Source organism: Leucoraja erinacea, chromosome 5 (genome assembly GCF_028641065.1).
Source record: "Leucoraja erinacea ecotype New England chromosome 5, Leri_hhj_1, whole genome shotgun sequence".
In the NCBI taxonomy this organism is placed as follows: domain Eukaryota; kingdom Metazoa; phylum Chordata; class Chondrichthyes; order Rajiformes; family Rajidae; genus Leucoraja; species Leucoraja erinaceus.
This window is the reverse complement of record NC_073381.1, coordinates 20,359,601-20,374,972: the sequence shown is the minus strand read 5'-3', so window position 1 is coordinate 20,374,972 and position 15,372 is coordinate 20,359,601. Positions and strand designations below refer to the sequence as shown.

General features: G+C 42.4%; 1 protein-coding gene across 4 annotated transcripts in view; it reads right to left on the bottom strand.

Moving 5' to 3' along the window:
• The window catches only part of fbxo16 (F-box protein 16), a 44,025-nt gene that overhangs the window by 24,363 nt on the left and 4,290 nt on the right, over positions 1–15,372 (bottom strand). For 3 of the 4 annotated variants that reach the window (XM_055635203.1, XM_055635205.1, XM_055635201.1), the window contains exons 2-4: positions 13,927–14,085; positions 6,293–6,328; positions 3,437–3,643 (exon numbers count right to left, since the gene is read on the bottom strand). In XM_055635203.1, the coding sequence (XP_055491178.1) occupies positions 3,437–3,643; positions 6,293–6,328; positions 13,927–14,022 (339 nt within the window). In that variant the 5' untranslated portion in view covers positions 14,023–14,085. Of the gene's footprint in view, positions 1–3,436; positions 3,644–6,292; positions 6,329–13,926; positions 14,086–14,220; positions 14,318–15,372 lie in introns of all 4 variants that reach the window. The other variant, XM_055635202.1, reaches the window with a different exon arrangement.

Here is a 15,372-nt window from a genome sequence, read left to right as displayed (position 1 = left end):
ACTTTGCACTAAATTCACTGCTTAGGTATGCATCATGATGTTCTAGTTTTTTTAGTGATTTTCTACTTTGCAGGCAGCATGCTTCATGAACTTTCCAGTTTCACTTATTAAATTTGCTCCATATACCTGAAAAGAGTGAAACCTTTAATCTAACCCACATCTGCTGGGAAACTGGTGGGATTGGATCATCCACTTATTTCATTCCATGCCTGATCAGATCCAATCACAAGTGTAATAGAGTAGACGTTAGGTTTCGTCAGTCAGAAGCACTCTCAACTGTTAGGTTGTGAATTTATCCCATTTTAGAATCTTGTGGATTAAATCCAGGTTTTCATTCAAAAGGAGGGAGTGCCTCGCTATCAGAGGTGTAGTCTTTCTAATGAGCCACTAAACAGGAGAACATTAAAGACTGAGTGCACCATTCAAAGATGGGCAGTGGGGCTTTTCCTCAGTTCCTAGCAAATATTAATTCTTCAGTCATCGCTTAAAAACAGATGTATTATTGTCTCGGTTGCTTGAGGGTTCAAATTTTGATCAACACCTTTTCCTAAATTTCAGGTGAGTAAACTTTAAAATACCTGTGTTTGGGTGTAAAGAACTTTGGGGCATTTTATACATTTTGGTTTCACCATAGAGAAATTACAGCGGTGTTCATACATAGTCTCCCCATTTCAGGGCACCATTATGTTTGGGACATAGCAATGTTATGTAAATGAAAGTAGTCATGTTTAGTATTTTGTTACATATCCTTTGCATGCAGTGACTGCTTGAAGTCTGCGATTCATGGACATGACCATTTGGTGGGTGTCTTCTTGTGATGTTTTGCCAGGCCTGTATCGCAGCCATCTTTAGCTTATGCTTGTTTTGGAGACTAATCCCCTTCAGTTTTCTCTTCAGCATATAAAAGATATGCTCAATTGGGTTCAGATCGGGTGATTGACCTGGCCACTCAAGAATTGACCATTTTTTAGCTTTGAACTCCCTTGTTACTTTAACAGTATGTTTGGGATCATTGGCTTGCTGTAGAATGAACCGCTAGCCAATGAGTTTTGAGGCATTTGTTTGAACTTGAGCAGATAGGATGTGTCTATACACTTCAGAATTCATTATGCTACTACCATCAGCAGTTGTATCATCAATGAAGATAAGTGAGCCAGTACCTTCAGCAGCCATACATGCCCAGGCCATAACACCCCCACCACCATGTTTCACATATGAGGTGGTATGCTTTGGATCTTGGGCAGTTCTTTCTCTCCTCCATACTTTGCTCTTGCCATCGATCTGATATAAGTTAATCTTCATCTCATCTGTCCACAAGACCTTTTTCCAGAACTGTGGTTGCTCTTTTAAGTACTTCTTGGCAAACTGTAACCAGGGCATTCTATTTTTACACCTAACCAGTGGTTTGCATCTTGCAATGTAGTCTCTGTATTTCTGTTCATGAAGTCTTCTGCGGACAGTGGTCATTGATAAATCCACACCACACCTTTATTCTTGTTTCTCAGTCTCATAATGGCTTTTTTGACTTTCATTGGCGCAACTTTGGTCCTCATGTTGATAAACAGCAATAAAAGTTTCCAAATGTGATGGAAAGACTGGAGGAAAGACTAGGTGCTGAGAGCTCTCTTATACCTGCATTAAGAAGGCAATTAAAAACACCTGAGCAATTACAACCCCCCGTGAAACCATGTGTCCCAAACGTGATGATGCCCTGAAATGGGGGAACTATGTTTAAACGCAGCTGTAATTTCTACATGGTGAAACCAAAATGTATAAAAATGGCCTTTATTAAAATCTGACAACGCGCACTTTAACCACATGTGATTTTTTCTATTACAAATCTCAAATTGTGGAGTAAAGAGGCAAATAAATAAATTATGGGTCTTTGTCCCAAACATTATGGAGGGCACTGTAAGCCCAGTTGATCCATTCTTTCATCATATGTCAGTCCCGCCATCCCGGGAATTAACCTGGTGAACCAATGCTGCACTCCCTCAATAGCAAGAATGTCCTTCCTCAAACTAGGACACCATAAGTGCACACAATACTTCAGGTGCGGTCACACCAGGGCCCTGTACAACTGCAGTAGGACCCTGCCTGCTGTACTTGCATGCTTACTTTCAGTGACAGGTGTACAAGGACACATAGGTCTCATTGCACCTCCCCTTTTCCTATTCTGACATCATTCAGATAATAATCTACCTTCGTGTTCTTGCCACCAAAGTGGATAACCTCACATTTATCCACATTATACTGCATATGCCAGGCATCTGCCCAATCACCCAACTTATCCAAGTCACCCTGCAGCCTCATAGCATCCTCCTCGCAGCTCACACTGCCACCCAGCTTTGTGTCATCTGCAAACTTGGAGATGTTACATTTAATATCTTCGATTAAATCGTTTATATTGTAAATAACTGGTGTGCTAGCACTGTGCACTGCCTGCCATTCTGGAAAGGACTTGTTAATTCCTACGTTATGCTTCCTGTCTGCCAACCAGTTCTCTATCCATGTCAATACCCTAACCCCAATACCATGTGCTCTAATTTGGCATACTAATCACTAATTTTGCAATCAACAAACTGTCTGAACTTTCTAAATTTAAATTACTCTTCAGCAGGTATTCTTCATAGGAAGGAGTCAGAAGATTTTTGCAGCCCCATGACATCTACCCATTCTGCATAAATAGGATCTCTTTGTAGGATTCATCTTTTTTTTCTTTCTTCGTCAATTTTCCAGTCAGCTTGAGGTACAGATTTCAGAAATAACTGATAATTTCAAAGTATATTTAAATTATTATCCAATGTTAGGCTTTGAAGATGTGGAGCAAGCCTGATAATACAGAAATCCCCACCATTTGGGGTTTGCACACTTTAATCAAGGTATATACTGTATAACTGTTAAATCCCTTCAGACTAGAGTATATTCTCATTCTCAACATGTGCCTGCTAATTTCACAAATGGTCAGTTTGCTTAAATAGCTTTATTGTTAAAAGGAAAAAACACTGGACCTTAGTTTTATTTGTGAAAATAATAAATAAGCAGAGGTTTAAATGACCAGGGTAGTGGAGATTCATGCTACCAGTCCATGGACCAGAATTTAAATCCCACCATGTAATTTAAGTTTAGTTAATAAACTGGAAATTGGGATCAATGCACCAACTGGTCTTCACAATGACCATATAAACTTCTAGGTTATCATAAAAATCCAACTGGTTCACAAATGTTCTTCAGAGGTGGAAGCAAGCCAGCCTTACCCTTTTGGCTGACAAGCGATTCAGGACCCATCTTCTGACCAGTACTATTTTCAAGAACACAATTCAACACCACCTTTGCATGGGTAATTAGAGAAGGGCTATACATGCTGGCCTTGGCAAAAACATCCTGATCTTGAATATGTATAGATAAAAAATAAACCTTTCTGCAAAAGGGTTACCTGTGCACACCGACAAAGGCTTCTTGGATCCAAGAAGGAGAAGATGTATAAAGCCAGCACTCTGGGAAGGAAACATGTAAAGTCCAAAGCTTCCATTGGAACTCTACTGCGCAAATGTTGCTCACAAAACTTCAGCTGGGAGACGGAGCATCTTTTAAACAGATCAAGAAGAATCTTGCGACGCTGTGTATCAGTCCACTTATCAAACTGTGTAAGGATGTGAAGGAATGTAAAAACATTTATTAATGCAGTAATATTAGATGCCATCCAAACTGCTGTGACCAATGAAGGTCCTCTCCAAGTTACAACAGTCACCTCAAGATACAACAGGCAACTCAGTTCTCAAGTAGGAAATATGGTTGCCCTGCAATATATTTAAATGATAAATAGGCCAACCAGGGGCAACACGTAGTTAAATCAGGGCGTTTAATTCAACTAATCAGATATTTCAGCAAGTTGCAATAATATTGTTGCAAAACAGGTTCCCACATGACAGAAGATGCCTGCATCCCTACGGCAGCTGCCAAATCCATCCGCCAGTCTTCCATATGTTCTTTTGTAAATATGGGCTGAACATACATCTGGCATTCATAACCTAGGGAGGACCTGTATACATTAAAAACAATATGCTACCACTCTCCACCTTTCTTTTTTTTCTCTTTCTCCTGTGCTCTAAACTATTTTTTTTTGTTCTCTCCTCGTTTTAATTCTTTCATCTCCAGCTCCTTACTTCTAATCTTGGTTTCTTTTTTGTTCTATCCCCCTATCTACTACCTTACTCTTTTCTCCCTTTCTCCCCTCCATACTTTAACCTTCCCCTCAAATCCACCACTTCCGTTTCTGTATTTCTCATTCCCCCATGCAGCTCTGCCACAAAACCTCATTTCCTCACCCCTCATCTAATTTTCCTTTCTCTTCTTATTTTCTTCTTCGGCCGCCCATTTCCCTCTCTCTGCACCCGGCTATCATCCACCACCTCCCATGAGCAAAACAATGGGTGATTAGATTGTAACTTGCTGAAGATAAAAATGAATTTATAAATGTAATCATAATTTTGAAACTAACTCAAAAAAGGAATTGGTTTTTCATTAAAACAAATTTTGAACCCTCTGCTTTCTTTTTTCTCCATGTAATGTGCCAACTACATTTTGTGGACAGTAGCCTGAAATATACCACACAGAGCTGAGTGCATTGACAAATATATTTATGTGGCATACTTCACTCAAATGACAATTAATAAGCACATTCACGTGAAGATTAATAAGAGTAAATTACATGTCTCAATAATTTAACAGGAATGATTTGCTGCAGTTCTGAATTGAGGTGATCAAGAAAGTTCACTTTGTCTTTGGTCTAAACCAAGTTAGCCTAAACTCTGCCGGGAGGTTGAGTCATTTGGTTTCAGTCCTAGAATGAAGTATAGGTATTGAGTGATCATCGAACGCTAACTTCATCCACATTGCGCTCACTTGGGAGAAATATAAAAAGGAATATGCCTCTCAGAACTACAGGCTAGCAGAAAAGGAAGAGGTAGAGGTGAACCCCAGTTCCATATCACACAAACACAATGCGTTAGAACATTCTGACGAATGTGTTCTTTTTCCATTGCTGTACCACGCATTTAGAAAATCTGCCACCAAGTCTGAGCAATTGCAGTAGCTATAATAGATGACATCATCAATAGCATGAGTGAAGCCTTAAACATGTTTCAAATTCACCTCCTCGTGCAGCTAACACTGAGAAAATCAAAAACAATGCTCAATTCTTGTATCGAGTATCGAGTTAAGCAATCTCATATTATAACAGAAAGCTAGAGTGGGGATTTGTTAAGGGGTGCCTTAGCAAAAAATATTTGATGTTGGCAGTTAGGAAAAAGCAAGGTTGACAATGGATAGCCTTTGGAGAAAGGCTGATCATTATCAACCATCTTCCTTAGAATATACTCTTTACAACTCCACCTTTTCCAATTAACACCTCAACTCTAAGGTAACGATAAAGATGACTGAATTCCAGTTCCGTATTCATCACACTCCGTTGCTCCATGTTGAAATCATTGTTGAACTTCCTCAATGTTCTCTGAGAAGAAAACATTGTTCTGGTGGAGGTTGGGAGGTTGAGTCATTCGGTTTCTCTTCAAAGCCATCAATTGCTTACTCATAAATCTATGATAATCCCAAAGAGCCCCCCTTTTCTGATTCACATTTGTTATCCAATGTAGCTATTCCTGTTCCATATTTGTTTGCAATCTCCCCTTCTCTCCAGTCAACCCCTAAATGTTATTGTAGCCCCTGCAAACAAGAAGCTCACATTTTACTTGTGACATAAATTGTTGCTCCTGTCTAAATGCTTTGTCTTTCTCCTCGGAGAGATTCAGAAGAGGCAATTGCCCAGGAGGTTACTTTCCAATGAGGTGTTGCAAAGGGCAGGAATAATAATGGATTGTTCTGCAGTCATTTACAGTAAACCTTCAATAATTCAGCATTATCAGTATTTATTGGTGTCATACAGGTAAATTTTACAGTTTAGGTGAATGTTATTTAAGAAGTCTGATGAGTTTATAAGAAGTGCTGGGGAAAAGACTCTGCTGAATTTAAAGAAGTGTAGGAAATTGAGCCTTGGTGAATTAAAAGGAGCTTGAGAATGGGTTTGTAAGGAATGCCAGAAACAGAGCCCTGATGAGTTCAAAGAGACCATGAGAAACAGGGCACAGGTGAGTTTATGAGACGGGTGGGAATGGGCCTCTGATGCATTTATAGGGAATGCTGGAAACAGGGCCCTGGTGATTGAGTTTAAAAGGAGAAAGGGAAACAGGGCCCTGATCAGTTGTATATATATACGACAGCATGGTCTTCTTACCCATTTCCCTAGTAGTTCTCCTCTTTCTCCAAATACCTGTTAGAGAAGCGAAATAAAGAATACATTAAAGAATCTCTGTTTCTTAATATCAGAAATGTCTAAAGCAGTGTCTTTGAAATATTTGAAGATTCTGTCTATTTTCATGTACTTTATAAATGGTCATGCTGAAGAAATCCAGAGCCTTTACCTTTAACTACCAAACACAGCTGTAAACATCTTGCATAATAAACAGCATCCAGAATAGCTATACATAGACTTTTCACATTGAAACATTGTGTGAAAATAACAAGGAATCTAATTTCATTAACATATTTGATAAAATCACATCTTTAGGAATATAGTCACATAGCATAGCTCCAACTGGAAATAACGCAAGAGTTCTCACAGCATTCCAATCAGTCTGACATTCCTATCAGCAAGATCAAGTCAGTTCCATTCCACTCCTCCAGCAATGTAACACTCATATGGTAACCTTACTTAATTTTGAACTTTTCTCACAGACACAGTAATGACTACATGAGAAATTAAAGGTTGCTGATTATAACAAGAGTAAATATACACCATATATCACTGGCAGTCATGATAATAGTAAGATTAAACGAGAACTTACCAGTTTGAAGTTTGATCTTTATTTTATGAGAAGTTACGGTGAGCGATTACGTGAAGAAGTCCTGCCAGGGCGCATGCGCATCAATCTTCAAAACAGCGGCGTAAAATCACAGTAACTATAGTCGAAGTAATATAGTAACACTCAGAAGACTAGAACTACCAGATGATCTTTGCGATTATGAGGGCCGGGGGCGGAGGGCACGTAATCGCTCACCGTAACTCCTCATAAAATAAAGATCAAACTTCAAACTGTTAAGTTCTCGTTTAATCTTACAATTTTACTTCGGAGTCACGTGAGTGATTCCGTGAAGATTTCAAAGCACTGTGATTTCATGCCGTAGAACCGATCCATACGACACACTGCTTCAGTTGACAGAGGATAAACAAATAATGTATTCAACATAGCTTGAATTATATTGATTATTATTTTAACAAACAGAAAAATAACGATCCCTCTCTCCCAGGGGAAATTATAAAACAGAACCCAAAATGGTGTGCCCAAATCCTTCAGTTGTGAGAACAGGTTTGTTGTAAAACATTTGAAAAGTTCCTTCATTGGATAATCCTGCGGCCCCGAGGATTTGCTCTAAAGGGATGTCCAGTGCCCTCGCTGCGGATGTTGATACCGCCCTGGTGGAGTGAGATTTAAACACACCAGTGTCCACTCCAGCACAATCCAAAACCTGTTTCTGCCATCTAGAAATGGTCTGTACCGACACTTTTTCATGAGGTTTTTTGTGGCTGATGAGCATCGTTGTTTCGGAGCCTCTAATACTCTTGGTGACCTCAATATACTGACGTAAATGCGTAACCACACATAGTCGCAGGTCAATGTGGTATGCCACAAAACTGATTTTGATCCCGGACGTCCCTGGCCTGCTTTGTTTGATTAGATCATAAACATAAAATGTAATATTATTTACAGAAGAAACCATGCTGTCCAATCTTAGCTTTTGTAATGTCTGGACCCGTTGCGCTGGAACAAGCGCCATCAACACGACCACTTTAAGTGTTAGTTTTTGGAAAGACAGAGATGTAATTGGGGCCCATTGACGAAGTAGTGTGAGAACTATGCTCACATCCCATATTTCCGTATATCTAGGTCTAGGAGGGTTCATGTTACAAAATACCCTTCATAAATCGAGACACCAATGGGTGAGATCCGACAGAATGTTGTCCCGATCTCTGCCCTAAATAGGAGGACAATGCACTCCTAGCACTATTAATGGCACTGTAACTTAATTGCTCATCAAAATTTAATGTGGCAGGGAACTCCAATGCATTAGATATGCTTGCAGTATGGTAAGATATATTTGACTGTTAGCAGAACATCTCCCATTTCTTAATATGAGATACATATTGTTTCTTAGTGCTATCCCTCCAGGCCGCCGTAATCACATCCACTGTACGACCTGATAGTCCGAGCCCCTGGAACGGTCTTGTCAGAATCTGCAAATCAACAAATTAATACGTTATGTAAAGGGTGATTCTCTCCCATCACAGGGTGAACCAATAAGTTGCTATATTTGGAGATAACCATAAATGGCTGGGTCATTAGTCTCAGAACCAGTGGGAACCATGGTTGTGTGGGCCAGTCGGGGACTACCAAAACGCCTGAAGCGGAGCCCTGCTCAATTTTATTGAGACATCAACTGATGAGGCAGAATGGGGAAAAAGCGTAGAAAAACATACCTCCCCAGTGTAACGAGAATGCATCCACCGCTACTGCCCTTGGATCCGGTTCCCATGAGACATATCTTGGTACCTGGTGATTCAGTCTGGATGCAACTAGATCAATGTCTGGTAACCCAAATTGGGTCACAACTCTTTAAAAAAATTTTGGATTCAGCATCCATTCTATGTTGTCATTAAATTCTCTTGACCTAGTATCTGCCACCATGTTGTCTCTACCTGGTAACTATATATAGCTGAGACCCAGATGTTTCTTGCGATGCACCAATGCCAAATGAGGTTAGCCAGATTATCACATGATAATGACTTAATTCGACCCATGTGATTGATATATGCCACTGCTGTGGTGTTATCAATCTGGAGCTGAACGTGTAAATCATGCATTGTTGAACAGTATGCTTTTAACCCATAGAATGCTCCCAAAATTTCTAAATAGTTGATTCCATGTAACTGGAGGATTACTGCCTCCTGCTCATTCCATCTGCCTCCACAGCTAGAGTTGGTATCAGTGGCTCCCCATCTGAAGGCACTCACATCAGTTTGCAAAACGACTGAGGGTTGATTAATCAGAATGTTACTAGAACAACGTGGGACATTTGTTATCCACCACTGTAATTCAGTGATAGCTTCAACTGGCAACTGCATTGGTCTATCGAAATGACCTGCATGTTCTTTGAGTGCTTGTTCCTTAGCTCGTTGCAAATTTGGATAATGTAAAGGCCCAAATTGTACTCCAGGGATGGCCACCACTAGTTTACCAATAACACTAGCCACTCTTCGGATGGAGGGTTGCTGTTCATCAACCAAATTGCTGCAAACTTCTATTAATTCTAACCTTTTGGCTCTACAATACAATACAATACAATACAAATTTATTATCATTTGAGCCCCAGTGAGACTCAAACGAAATGTTGTTTCCACAGCCATACAAACAAAGACACTGTCTTACAGACATACACATAATTAAATTCACACAAACATCCATCACAGTGAAGCCACTGTGATGGAAGGCAAGTCTTTTCTCTCCCCTGTTCTCCGTGTCTCTCCCGATGTCCAAGCCCCAGGCGGGCGATGATGAGTCCCACGGCCATTTTAGGCCGCGCGGGGCGATTTACGGCCCCGCTCCCGGTCTGAAAGTCCAAGGTTGGAACCCCCACGGGCGATGGTGAGTCCCACGGCCATGAAGCCGTGCCGGGTGATGTACTGTCCCGGTCCGGGTTATTCCAACCCCGTGACACCGGCTGGAGAAGTCGCGTTGCGGGAGCTCCGGGAAGCGGTCTCTCTCTCTCCTCCCAGACCCGCGAGCTCCCGATGTCCCAGTCCACCGGACCTGTGGCTGCGTTGCTGGAGCCTCCGAGCCCCAGGAGTCGAGCCGCAGCAGCGAGTCACCGCCGCTCCCCACGCTCCGAGGCCGGCCACCCCCGACGATGGTGAGTCCGCAGATCCGCAGCTCCGCAGTCTCCGGGACTGGAGCCCCCGGGTCGTTCAGGTTGGAGGCCGCTCCACGGTGCTAGGCCCCAACGACAGCCGAGACCCGACAGGGAAAAAGTCGGGTCTCCCGGACAGGGAAGAGATTTAAACAGTTTCCCCCTCCCCCCCCCCCGCCCCCCACATTTACACATTTAAAAATACTATTAAAAAACACCAAGCACTACATTTAACTAGACAAAAAATAAAAAAAAGACAGACAGGCTGTAGGGGCCGCTGCAACGGGTGAGTCGCGCCGCCAACAGTGTTACTGACATTTTAATTGAATCTATGGTGAACCCCAAATAATCAATGTTAGTTGATGGCTTCAACTTGGATTTGGTTGGGTGGATGAGGAACCCCAACCTCTCGAACATCTGTCTGGTGACTGACACAGAAGATTCCGCTTCTTCCTGTGTGTTACCTATAATCAAAACATCATCCAAGTATGCCATTACAATGTGATTCTGTGCCCGGAGTAGTCCCAATATTGGTTTCAACAGTTTTGTAAATAACCTAGGGGCTGAGGTTAAACCATCAGGTAAAGCTTTAAACTGCCACATTTGTCTCATCCAATTTAATTTCAAATATCTACGGTATTTGTAATGCATTGGTACTGAATAATATGTATCTTTTAGATCTATACTTGCATATAACATCCTTTAGAAACCAATTGTTTAGCAGTAATGAATGTTTCCATTTTAAAATGTTTATACTGGACATAGGAATTCAGTTGGGTTAGATCAAAGATGACCCGACACCCACCATCCTTCTTTTGCCTGGGAAATATGTCAGACACAAACTGCTGAGTCTCATGCACTGTTTTTTCAATTACCCCTTTGGTGAATAATGTTTCAATTTCATTATTAACTTGTAAAGTTTCTGGTTTTGAAAAGATCAATTTCCGGCTTGGTTTATGTTGAGTAGGTGGATTTAAATCTCAAATAAACTCAATTTGGAACCCCTGAATGCTGTCCAGTATAAACGGATCTGATGTTATGCAGCACCATTCATAGTAAAACAATTGAAATCTGCCACCCACTGGTGACTGGTGTATAGAGGATATGTCCTGGACAAGTCCAACTGCTCGTACCTCCATGGTTCCTGGGTACCTTTGCCTCCGTATTTTTAGTGTAGTAAACGCTGGTGCCCTTGGCCAATAACGTACTGATGGGAATCCACGGCTTGTCCCTTGCCCTGCTCCTGTGTCTGTGACCCTTTTGAATGGGTATGACCGACGAGGCTGCATCCTGCTGATTGGATGTGCTTTTATAAGGCCGACCGTTTTAGCTTCATCTGCCAAGTCCTTGACCTGTTTTGCCAGGTCTTCTCCAAACAGGTAGTTTGGCGGCTGTACATTGGATGATTTGCATAATGCTGCAAATTTTGGATTTAATGTCGGCTTAATGGCATTTTTCCTCAGGCAATTTATTTCAAATTGAGCGTTATACAGAAGGGCCAACGTATCCTGCTTTGTCTCTGTTAACGGTGTGCCTTCCACTGACCGACCGAATGACGTTATGCCTGAACCAATAAATCTTAAAACCTTTTGCAGCCTTATTTCATGAGATTGCATAGTTACCCCCATTTGGCCCCAGATGGCCTGATTCACGGTGGGCACTTTTAGCGATGCACAATTTACAGGTGTTTCATTTTTTTTATGGTTTCCTCCATCATTGAATCTTGGAGCTGGTGAGAGGCCATATAATTGATGTTATTGGCCAGATTTTCTTCCATGGCTTCACCAGTTCCTGCCGGTATGGCAAATTTACAAGCCACATCCGGCACACCTGGAGCGATGCTCTTGTGCTTTGGGGTATGTTCTTCGGCTATACACCCAACTTCAGAGTCAATCTCATACGGCCCTGGCTCTCCCTCTTCATATATGAGGGAGGAATCATGCAGCCCTTCACAAGGCGCGGCTGGTATGGGCCCCAATGCAGACCCATGGATGACTTGTTCATCCTGCTGATATAGGTCAGCCCTGTATTTCCCTCTGCTGGAGGTTGCTGCCGTGGTCTGATGGGGTGCCCCTTGAGTATATAACTCACCCTGGAAGGCGTCATGCTGGAGCATACTTTCTACTAGATGCTGTATATTGTCCAGCCGTCCCCAGACATCTTTCATTGTAGGAGGAGTGTCCTCTTGGCCCCGACTCATCTGAGTCCAGATATAGATATAGATATGCCATTTATTGTCACTATACATGTACAATGAAATTAAAAGCTGCTCGTACTCAGTGCATACATATAATTTAGTACAAAAAACAAGAAACAGAAAACAAAAACAGAAGGGAGAAGGGGGGGGGGGGAATAGGTGCACAATTCTGCGGCGCTATATACATATATACAGATGGAAGTCCGGGTGTTGGGCTGTGAAGTCAGTGCATGTGTGAATTTGAATTAAGAGTAGTTATAATTTTCGGAAAACAACTATTCCTGAGTCTATTTGTCCTGGATTTGATGCACCTATAGCGCCTTCCAGAGGGCAGCAGGTCAAACAGTCCAAACGCAGGATGGGAGTTATGATATTCTTTGCCCTGCTAAGGCAGCGGGAGGTGTAAATATCCATCAGGGAGGGGAGAAGGCAACCAATGATCTTCTGTGCTGTCCTAGTTACCCTCTGAAGCCTCTCCCTGTCTGCCATGGTGCAGCTGCCATACCATGCTGTAATGCAGTATGTCAGCAGGCTCTCGATGGACGAGCGGTAGAAGGTCAGCAGCAGGTTAGAGGCCAGGTTGTGCTTCCTGAGGACCCTCAGGAAGTGCAGCCGCTGCTGAGCCTTCTTGATGACCGCTGTCGTGTTGTCTGTCCAGGAGATATTAGCAGCGATATGGACGCCGAGAAACCGGAAGGTGTTGACCCTCTCCACACACTCGCCGTTGATATGTAGGGGGACTAAGTCGGTGCTGTGCCTCCTGAAGTCGACAATGAGCTCTTTTGTTTTCCTGGTGTTCAGAGCCAGATTGTTTTCTGAGCACCAGGTTGTCAACTTCAGGACTTCCTCTCTGTAGGCTGCCTCGTCTCCCTTTGAAATAAGTCCGACTACAGTAGTGTCGTCAGCAAATTTGACGATGCGGTTGTTGTTGTGGGCCGGACTACAGTCGTAGGTGTAGAGACAGTATAAGAGGGGGCTTAGCACACAGCCCTGTGGGGAGCCGGTACTCAACCTGCGAGTGGAGGAGAGGTGGGGGCCGAGTCTCACAGTCTGGGGCCGGTTGGTGAGGAAATCTTTTATCCAGGCACATGTGAGAGTGGGGAGGCCGAGAGTGACCAGTTTACCAATGAGAATGTCCGGAATGATTGTATTGAAAGCTGAGCTATAATCCACAAAGAGCATCCGGACGTCCACAGGCCTTACAGATTTTCTCTTTGCCTTCCTCCCGACTGGAATGGCAATGGTGCTCTGTGTTGGCACCGAGGTTGCTGCCGCTGGCTTTTCTGCCGGCAGCTTCGGAGGTGAGGCAAGTGTCCGCCCGCTCCCGTGGTCTGATACGGAGATTTTCCAGGCCGCGTGTCTCGCCCTCCTTCTCATTGCCATTTTCACGCAGAGTTCTGTAAATCCTGCCTTACAGAACTCTAACCGCTTGCAATAAAGTTTTTAAAAACTTACCTGCGAGTTTTTAACTTACCGCTGGTGGAGCTGCGCTCTCCAGCCCGTTTCTGCGCCATGCGTCTGACGTAAATGATGCGCATGCGCCCTGGCGGGACTTCTTTACAGAATCACTCACGTGACTCCGAAGTAAAATCCACTTTACAAAACACATGCTGAACGAAGGGATGCAAATTCTACCTCGAAAAAAGGCTATATACCATGAATTATTTAATAGCATATCCTTCTGGTAATTTAAAATCCCACCCACTTGCCTTTTCATTGGTAGGCTGATGGTTCAGGGGTGTCCATGTGCTCATCTTTGTCTGCATTTTAGGACCGTTCATGATCTTCAATGGTGCAAATGTCATTTTGAATTATTTAAACTTTAAAGCTTTTCCTTCATGCGTTAACTCACTACATTCAAATTGAATCTGAAAGACAGAATATCATTACATAAATTATGACGCAGCCAGCAATTATGGAATCTGGTGTATTTTCAGATTTCAATAGAAGAAGAGTTTGACCCGAAACGTGGCCTATCCATGACTGCCAGAATATTACCTCACTTGCTGTGTTATTCTAGCACTTTGTGTTCCATGCAAGATTCCAGCAACTGCAGGTCCTTGTGTCTTCAAAATTTCCCATCACCAAGGGCAAAGACGGCTGTTTAGAGAAGGGGGGGACTTACTATTATGAAATATAGTTGAGATGAATATCATAGATCGATTAAAGTGAAAACTGGATATATAAGAATAAGACAAGAACTGGCAATAATGCTAAAATGGTTAAATCTGGAGAGAGGGAAAGTGATTTTCATGGAGCATAAATACTGGTATCGACCAGATGGGTCAAATGGGCTTTTTCTCCACTAAAAATAAATATTATGGATTTAATACATGTTTATTTACCCAATTTGTATACCAAAATGAAAGATGACTTCAGATGGGTCTGATCACACCTGACAAATATCATGGATACATGATAAAAATTCACCTGGACCATTTCCGGCATCTCCCTAGATCCATATAACCATATAACAATTACAGCACGGAAACAGGCCATCTCGGCCCTACAAGTCCGTGCCGAACAACTTTTTTTCCCTTAGTCCCACCTGCCTGCACTCATACCATAACCCTCCATTCCCTTCTCATCCATATGCCTATCCAATTTATTTTTAAATGATACCAATGAACCTGCCTCCACCACTTCCACTGGAAGCTCATTCCACACCGCTACCACTCTCTGAGTAAAGAAGTTCCCCCTCATATTACCCCTAAACTTCTGTCCCTTAATTCTGAAGTCATGTCCTCTTGTTTGAACCTTCCCTATTCTCAAAGGGAAAAGCTTATCCACATCAACTCTGTCCATCCCTCTCATCATTTTAAAGACCTCTATCGTCCCCCCTTAACCTTCTGCGCTCCAGAGAATAAAGACTTATTCAACCTATCTCTGTAACTTAGTTGTTGAAACCCAGGCAACATTCTAGTAAATCTCCTCTGTACTCTCTCTCTTTTGTTGACATCCTTCCTATAATTGGGCGACCAAAATTGTACACCATACTCCAGATTTGGTCTCACCAATGCCTTGTACAATTTTATCATTACATCCCAGCTTCTATACTCAATGCTCTGATTTATAAAGGCTAACATACCAAAAGCTTTCTTTACCACCCTATCTATATGAGATTCCACCTTCAAGGAACTATGCACGGTTATACC